General features: G+C 41.0%; 1 protein-coding gene across 1 annotated transcript in view; it reads right to left on the reverse strand.

Annotated features, from left to right (window-relative positions):
• The window catches only part of CFAP69 (cilia and flagella associated protein 69), a gene marked incomplete at both ends in the record, with an annotated part of 29,297 nt that extends 22,943 nt beyond the window's left edge, over positions 1-6,354 (reverse strand). Inside the window, 5 exons of the mRNA XM_082045823.1 lie at positions 1,027-1,103; positions 3,101-3,210; positions 4,296-4,361; positions 5,712-5,774; positions 6,172-6,354. Coding sequence (XP_081901949.1) covers positions 1,027-1,103; positions 3,101-3,210; positions 4,296-4,361; positions 5,712-5,774; positions 6,172-6,354 — 499 coding nt within the window. The remainder of the gene's footprint in view (positions 1-1,026; positions 1,104-3,100; positions 3,211-4,295; positions 4,362-5,711; positions 5,775-6,171) is intronic.
• Between the last annotated feature and the right edge of the window lie 3,041 nt (positions 6,355-9,395).

Raw genomic sequence — 9,395 nt, forward strand, 5'->3', positions numbered from 1 at the left:
GGCAGACATGATATGACATAAATGGAACACAGAGAGAGACCCTTTCCCACAAGAAAAAAAGAATTGCACTGAGAGCTACCAGTGTGTAGCATGGAATCTTTAAGATTTTAGTGTCTTTTTTGATGTGTTACTCTAAAGAAAATCTAGAACTATCTGAAACCAGAAGGCTATTCTGCTATCTCTTTGGACCTCTGAAAATAAAGACTGTAAAAATATTTTTTTACTCAACCATTTCAAGGATTTTTTTTTTCATGTGTGACAGGCTGACTGTGCTACCTCTTCACCATTTAAATTTTACTCCTGCTTTATTCTGAATCCTTTTTGATCTACCACGCTCACAGTATTTTCTTTGAAAATGACAAATGTGACATGCAAAATCATAAAAACACATTTTGGTACTAAGACGTCCAGTGACATTAAGATATGACTGACACTTTTTCCTCAAGAGCCCTCTTAAAACATATTTCTGGAAGACAAAAGCTCACGGCTCAGATGCAGCAAGAGGCTGAATTCAGAAGCTGCTACTGCTAGTAAGGTATGGCACTAAACTGACTTGTGTTTTGCCTCTGTGATAGGTATTAGGCTTTTAGGTTTTGAAAGTTTGAGCCAGGAGTTACTGTTTCTCACTTGTTTCTTCCAGCTCGTTTCAAAGCAGTAGAAAGGATACATTTTCCCTTTATCCCAGTCTTCAGTGTTTATAGTAATAACCCAATTTCTCAGAGCAAAATGAAGTGAAACAGGCTACAGACAGGTTTAGTTCTTCAGCTGTAATGAGAAAGTTATCTATCTCATGTAGCTTCTGACATTGGCACATAGGTAATTCTGCTAGCTAACCTGCGGGTTAGCTGCACAGCAAAATAAGAATGGATTCTTATGCTAAAAAGCACAGAGGACTGAATGAACAATTGAAAGAAATTACTTACATTTACTAAGGAAGTAACAAGCAATTAAAATAATGCTAATAATACAGTCAATTTTATTATGGCAAAATAAAAATTTTATTGTGGTATATTATTTTACACTCACCCAGTTGGGCAATGGATTTTGAAGCTGCCACAGAATAGCTTACTTCATCAGATGATTTCTTTTTCTGAAATGGTAACCTGAAAAATTAAATTAAAAGATACTACAATTATGCTTAGAACACTGCAGAAGAACACTTAAATCAAGTCACTAGAAAAGCTCAATAGCTTTTCATTTCTTCCTTGACTTTTTTTGCAAATAAGGACACTTTTCCCAGGACAAATACATTCTTTGCAATGCTAATTCTACACTGAAAGTTCCAGTTCCATAATCTGCCAATTGCATTTTGGCAATTAGTGGTACACCTTCATAGATAACATTTGCATAATTCATATTTGGTGCAAGAAGAAATATCGAATAAACAAATGTCATTTAAATGTGGAAGATTAAATCCTGGAACTTAGGCACTATTACGCTATTACAGAGCTGGATGATGCACAGACATGTGCAGAGGTGGAAAAAAGGGATCGTGTCCCCAGGCAAGACCTCTTGAAATGGATAAAAATAAAACCAATAAACTGACTCCAAATAGCCCAACCACAAATTTGTTTTTAAAAACAGGATATTAAGAAACATTCAATAACATTTGCAAAATACTCAGACATGACATAAACATGTAAGTGCTAAAAATTCACTAATAGTTAACATTACAGTATTATGCTAAGGTCTCTGTAGCTCATAGTGCAGAAGCAACTTTCTGGTAGGTTTACCTCTGTAAACATAGACAGAGAGAAAAAAAAAAAAAAAGGAGAGCAAATAATGGAATGAATGGGAAAAAACAAAACCAAACCAAACCAAAAGGGACGTCGGAAAAAAAGTGGGAAGAAGACAGGTAATCAGATGCAGTTATGAAAGAGTGGAAAATTTTACTATAGAAGTTATAATATCTGAAAGGAAATTTTAAATAACAGCCCCTCACTCTACTTATAGGCTTCTCTGTCATGTGAAGTAGTAGTGAATTGTGGGGGAATTTCCATAGTACAGAAATTAAAGCAAAACCCAAGGGTGCAATCTTCCAAAATATATTCATTGCAGAAACCACAATTATTGCTGAACTGCAGTAAGAGACGAAAAGCCTTCCTCACAACTACATTTTATTGACTTCATACATTCATTCTCAGTTTTGTCACGCTTCTGCCAAACACTGAAGAAAAATAAACTTTGTGATGTACTTTCTCATTCTCCACTGTGTGGCAGCAAAGGAAAGCAGCACAACTGATGATGGTCAGAGAACTAAAAGATTCAGCTGGGAAGTTCTATTTTTATTAAACCTAACAGATGAGAGGAAGCTAAGTAAGAACCTATTTAAATATGTGGCTTACTATGTGACTCGTTTTCTGTCTGGCATGATTCTCCTCTTCCTTATTCTCACCAATTATAATTAAAACCAGGAGTAACTGTAGTTAAAAGGACTCCATAAGTAACTTAATTAAATTATTGAGAAGGAGAAAACTACTGACAAGTGTGGATAACACCTAAATTCTATTCTACAAATAATTTAAAGTACAGTATGACAATGAAAATGCTTAAAAGTTCATGCTGTATGATTTTTAATTAATTAGGAATCCCAAATCCTCCAGTTGTTGTGGCTCTTTCTTCTCTCCCACATGGCTTGTCCTTTTGTACAGCTTACTTTCAGGCAGTAAAGTGTTTTTGTGTCACTTCAGGTTTTTAAACTCAGAGAGTTTGTTTGAAACAGCAAAACATACCTCACAGCAGGACTTCGCTGCTCAGTCTTTTGAGGTCAGCAGTCCCAGAACAATTTACTTGGGCAATAAGATACCTTGGGGAATCTTGTTTCCAAGCAAGCTTGGAACAATTACCATACAGTTTCGAATGATGTAATACGTAGCTCCACAGATACTGAACTGCTAAAATGGGTCTCTCCTTCATGCTAATAGAAATTGGACTCAAGAAAAACACAGTTCATTAAAAGGAAGGGTGATATAATAGATGCCTTGCAGATAGAGATGCCTTGAAGACAGATGCTATATGGATATGTCAATTGCATTTGAAAATGTACAGACATATTAATAAGCAGCATATAAATCTCTAAAAGAAGGGTTGAAGGGCTTACCCGCATAATTTAATAAGTTCGCATAAAGGCTCAGAGAAAGCTTCTTGTTCATTCACTTTTTCTGCACATAGGTTAAGAATTTCAACTACTTGTGCTAAATCCTTAAGGGGCTTTTAATTTAAAGTTAAGGAAATCAGATTGTACTGCAATGAGTCAGAAGAAAAAGCTGAAAACCATATTCATCACACTTATAAGACACAACCAAGAAAAAACAAGGCCAGTGTTTTCAAAGTTAGATGTCTAATATGAAGCATATGAGTCAATACTTAGGCCTTTTGAAGCAGCCCTACTTTTACAGAAGTACAACTCTTGCGAATCCGATTTAGCTTTCTTATCAGATGAACACACTGTCAGTTCAGCATTGAATATCTAAAAATATAAGATGAAAAGTTTTTACATCCCAGTGTCAGATTTACCTATCTAAATTCTGAGACAGCCTTGAAGTGTTTAAATTCTTTCCTACTCTAGTCCCAAGTGACTACGTAAAGTTTGCAAATTTGGACTCAACCACATACTGAGATTATCTAATTTAGGGTAGAGGCCCAAGACCAAAATCGAACAGATCATTGAGACTGAGAAGTTACTACCATCCACTGACTCATAGAAAGTGCCTGTGAGTACTTAGCCAAAAGTCAATTGTGAAGTAATGTGGTAGCTTAAATCACTGTGGCAATTAGCAGAACTGTATGAAATTAATCACATTTTTCCATATGCCCACAACCTCCCTAGTACTTTTGATTATTGGATGCCTTTCAATTTGTATTGTAAATAGGAAAAAATACGAAAAACAAATCCAGATAAATTAGTCTAACTTTAATTTTCTTTAAAATGTTTCCTCACTGGACGTCATTGTTATTTTATCTGCAGATTCTTAAGTAATGACAATTATTATGCTAGGTCTATTCTGAGTAATTAGTACGCTAATTACATTTTCGACACTTTCAACTACTGTACAGGTGAGATCCCTCTATTGAATTATGTGGCAAATGAATCTAGCATCCAAGAATCTTGCTAACATAAACCTACAAACCTGGCTATGTGTGCACAAGAAGTCCAATGATGAGGATGCATGCGGACCATCACTTCTCTCCATGTGGAAGCACAGAACATCATAAAATGCTTTGCTGAAAAGTCAGAGCATTATCATATATAAAACACCACAATTTCAGAATTCTACAGTGGCAAAAAAGGATACAAGCCCATTTTCAAAACGCTTGACTACCTTCTTGAGAGCTTTCAGCTGTTCTTTTTCCAAATCTTTCTTAAGTAGAGGAATGAAAAGCAGGTTTTAATTGCAGTTTGCCTTAGAACATTAAATTATTGTATTTATCCCTTTTAAGTTTAAATGGAAATGGAAAACAGATTAAAAAATCACAAGGCACAATGAAATTCTGAAAGTGCTTTGCAACAGGATTAGCTCCTTGATCAAGCCCCATTTCTAAGTACAGACTCTGTGCTATTGTAACTGAAGAGGCTTTTTAAAACAATCTTTTGTTCAAATGTGTAGGCTCTTTCTCTTGCAATTCTTTGAGATTCTATGAAAGATAACTAAGAAAACCAAACCTATGTCACACGTGATGTAAATACGTAAAAATGTAGATCTAACTGGCTTAAAGTGGAGCTCTGCCACCACTAGGAAACAGTCTGCAAATTCAAAGTTGAAAACAACTGAAGTGAGGGTATGTCAGGGTGTGCCAGTGACACTCAGCATTCATTCCAGCTCTTCTAAGCATTCCCATGCTGGGCAAGAGCTCAGCAACTTGAGGCAGGCCAGAAAGTTGTTTCAGGAATCTGCAAGCCCTGAATCCTAAGGGCATTTTATCATATATCTTACATTGTCTAGAGAAGCAGTAAACAATACCATCCAGTCAGTAAGTTTAATCTATCAGCTCTATATCAAAGTGGGGCAGAGGGAGACACACGCTGCTTCTCTGTGGGACACTAATGTAAAATGTGGCACGTTTAATCAAGTTCTTGTTTTGAGAATATAGATTATTAGTTTTTTACATCAAAAGTAACTGACGGCTTAGTGAATTTCATCTGCCAAATCTTCTTGTGGAGACCAAAAATAGTCTGTGGAAGTCCATGAGATGCTGCTCTCCTATGTGCCTAGGTGGTCATATTTACTCTTCAGCACTGAACTTCATATGTTTCCACTTCCTTTAAAATCACCTCCCTGGAGAAATGTTAGCAGATAACTTGGGCAATAAATTCCTGACATACCTTTCAGTAACTTTGTATGTATTTCTGTTTCTCAAATTCCCAGATAAGCCAGAAATTTTCTGTATCTACTTTTCAAATGCACACACTTTCATATTTTTATTTTTTTTTAGCGCCTATGTGACGAAGTATTTGGTTATATATATGTATCTTTTTATTTTTTAATATAAAAGCATAACTGATAATATTGTCTATTACAATGACCGTATATAGAAGAAGTGTTCAAATATCAGAACAAAAACTCCAGCTTTGTGCTCTGTAGCCACAGCCACCAGTTCCACCTGGTTTACTTAGGGCGGTTACTAAAGCAATTCTTTAAAAAAAAATAAGCAATTCTCTAAGCCCCTGACTACCTGTGTAACTGAAATAACGAGGTATTGTGCTTACTTACTGAGTCTGAATCTTCCAGCAGTTTGATGACGTGATTCAGATCCACTGATCTTAACTGTGCATCCTGGAAAAGTCACACTTTTAACTTTTTTTTTTTTTTTTTTTTGACTGTGCTTTTAAAGTGCTTAAACCTTAAAAATGTAAAAGTGCCGCGCTGAACCAACATGAATCTACCCACGGACGGGTAAATCCAGCCTGTGTGTGGGGCACAAACTGGCACTTGTTCTCAGCCCGACGTAGCGGCCAAGCCAGAGCAGAGCAGGGCGCGGGGCAGGGCGCGGGGCAGGGCGCGGGGCAGGGCGCGGGGCAGGGCGCGGGGCAGGGCGCGGGGCAGGGCGCGGGGCAGGGCGCGGGGCAGGGCGCGGGGCAGGGCGCGGGGCAGGGCGCGGGGCAGGGCCTCCCGGCCGGCAGGGCTGCAGGCGGCGGAGCTGGGGGTGACTGCCGGCCGAGGGGGAGCTCACCTGAATGGCGCCGAGGTCCGCGCCGGCGCCCGAGCGGCTCCTGTGCCGCTCTCCGCCGCAGCGAGAGGGGTCGGGGGCAGGCGACAGCGCCGGGGAGCGGGCCGGGGAGCGGGCTGGGGAGTGGGCCGGGGACCGAGAGGGCGCCCGTGAGGCGGGGGGCTCGGCCACGGCCAGAGAGGCCATGGTCCCTCTCCGCAGCACGGCCCGCGCCGTTGCCATGGGAGCGGGGCGGCACCGCCTCCCGCCGCAGGGGCTCAGGCCGAACGGCCGCGCCGGGCTGGCTCCGCCCGCCGGCACCCCGGCCTGTGGGCACCGCCGAGGTGTCGGGTGCTGGGCCCGCCGTGCGCTGCCCGCCGTGCGCTCCCCGGCCTGCACGCCCCAGCCCTGCCCCCCCCGTCCCATTCCGGTGCTACATTTCCACACCTCTGCCGCGACACCCGTGTTTTACACCCTTCTCTCCCCCACCAGTGATGCCATTTCGTGCCCTGTTATCAAACATTCCTCGGCGACAAAATCATTTCCACACCCCTGTGCAGTACAGAACCCGGGCTTTTCCCACTCCCGAGGAGCTGGAAACTGCTGATCATGAAAAACTTCACTATGAGAGACCCCGACAAACCCCAGTGCCGACGGGACAGCCCTGGCTGGGGTAGCCTGGCTGCGGGGAAGAGGGGAAAGGAATCTTTGTCTGCATAGGCTGGTACAAGACAGGTGACTAATGCCTGGAAAGTAACAAAGGCAGGGACAGAAGCATAAGAGCATTTGGATGTTTTCTACTTGCTTAGTTTTCACCCCTCAGTTTGCTGAGGTACCTCTCGGCTGTGAGCACCGCTGCTCCCATGGGGATACATGCACAACTAATGGGTGTGTGGTCGTATTCTGAAATGGTGTCCTCAGGGCGGGAGTGTGGTGGAGCCCAACACCAAACTGTGTGGGAACACCAAGCCCTTTGCTGGGTTTCTGCCAGGAGGAGGAGAGCTGGGTATCCAGAGGTGCCTGCAGCAGAAGGTGACACCTCCCAGTGTGGTGAGAGGCACGCTACCGCCCTGCTCACTGCAGCTGCCCTTCCCCGGATCTCCATAGGCTTTGGACAAGTTGCACATATGCAACTTTGGACATGCACTTATCCCAAGTCTTTGCAGGCACTGTTGATATCAACCTCAGTTTTCATTAGCAAATAATTTTTAACTTCTGTGGTTCCAAAGAAACATTTGATTTCACAGATAAATTTATTAAATGTTAAGACAGCTGTTTGGATCTCCAGACAGCTTTTATAGGAAAGGAAGTGATTGATAACAGAAATGAGAAAGAAACCTTTATGGCTCCAACTATAACAGTTCTTATTTTCATTCTTCCCAGCTTGCATGCTACACCCCTATTTCATACCTGTCTTCTTCAGCAATAAGATACGTATCATGTTTAGTACTCATATGTTATACAGTCCTACGTCCATCAATACACAATACTGCATGCATCCATCCACACTCTGTACTTCATGGAAGTTCATCCTCTATACAACTCCAAAATGACAGAAAAAATACAGCCTAGCATAGAATGGGATTCTAATTTGGAAAATGCAGTGACCACTTTGACATCCATAACATCCTGCGTGGCATTCACAGGAACACAGGTCATACAACATACGGCAGGACCTGTAAGACATCATGGTGCATTCACCTAACAACGATGCAGCTGCCAGTCTTGGAGCTGGTGTTTGATGCTTTCAATCCGTCCCTGTGCACACATCTCTCCATTCTTCTAACCATTTTACTAGCCCTTCCATGTTCTACTTAAACATTTGTTTCTGTAAATGTTCTCAGCAGCTGTCTTGTATCTGGGCCTATGCTGGAAAGAACAAGACTTTTTATTAAGCATTTGAGGTTAATTGTAACAACAATGCTTATAAATCTGCAAGGAGTTAGTGCTGAGCAAACCGGATTATATATCCAGTGCCCAGATACTTAATGAAGGTGTATGTAATCAAAGTTTTTAAGCTTATGAAAAAAAAAAAAGCACTGAAACTTTCTTTTATTGTGGCTTAAGTGGTTTTAAGTTCTGTTGCTTGTGTTTTGAATGGGAAATTTATAGAGAACATACCTAAATTGGGCAACGTAGTCTGTAAATTATAAGCTTAGGTCACATGCCATTTGTTGGCTGACTGTTCCAAAGATCGTATTGCAAAGCTCCATTTGCTCACTGTGAGCCTTCTTCATAAATGAAGCTTTTAAAAACTGGGATGAAAGCTACATTGTGCAAGTTTGACTACAAGGATTCTGCTGCCCTTGGCAAATGGCAAATGTCCATCCTCAAAAACCTGCAATCAACTGTGACAATATTTACTTAACAGTTTTTTACCCCAAACAGGCTTATATTATATTTTTATCACATATGCCTCTTCAGTTAGTAACAAATAATATTCAAGACATGGAGGCTACAGTACCTTACTCTGAGAGTACTAATTCACATGTATCAAATATTAGTCTTACAAACACTAAGAAGTATGTTTAAAAAGGAGACTTGATCTAGAGAGGATTTCTGTTTTGACTGAGGACACACTCTCTTGGTGTTTCAGCAAACTCTATTCTTTAGGTAGAGTTAAAATTCATAAAACGACAGGACTGTGTAATCGAATGTGTAGTACACGGCTGTGCGTTACAAGATCAAGGTACCATATCTAGGTCTGCCATTATCTCCTGTTGACTTTGCTGAGTGAATTATTTCCTCTACCACTCTGTATTTCCTCTTTTACAAATTAGGTTGCAAGCTTTTTAAGGACTATTATTCAGTACAAGATACACCTTACAAGTGTTGCAATGGACATCTTCAGCCCTACCCAAGTGATGTCCTTTCCTTGGCTGTACTGAACCTGTGGACTTTTTCCAAAAATCTGTAGACGTTTTCCAAAGCCACCTGCACTGTTTATCAAATACAACACCGAGCTCCTTATAGTACAGAAATCAGAGTCTTTCTAAGAATCAGTCTGTTGACTCCTTGTCTTCCTTTTCATTCTCGTTTCTTTTTTTTTTCCTTTGGTCAGCAGGAAGGGAAAAAGAAGGGGGGGTATAGTGAACGGGATAGTGCAGAACTGTCCTGCCAGACCTCCTGTGTCTGATATCCCCAGAAGAAAGAAAAGACCTGTGAAGTGGCTGGCAGTCAACTCAACCTTAAAAACCTGTAAAGTCAACAGAGCTTCCATCATCTGGATATATCTGCCTATACTATTA

The sequence above is a fragment of the Streptopelia decaocto genome (assembly GCF_964273445.1).
Source record: "Streptopelia decaocto genome assembly, chromosome: 2".
Taxonomy (NCBI): Eukaryota; Metazoa; Chordata; class Aves; order Columbiformes; family Columbidae; genus Streptopelia; species Streptopelia decaocto.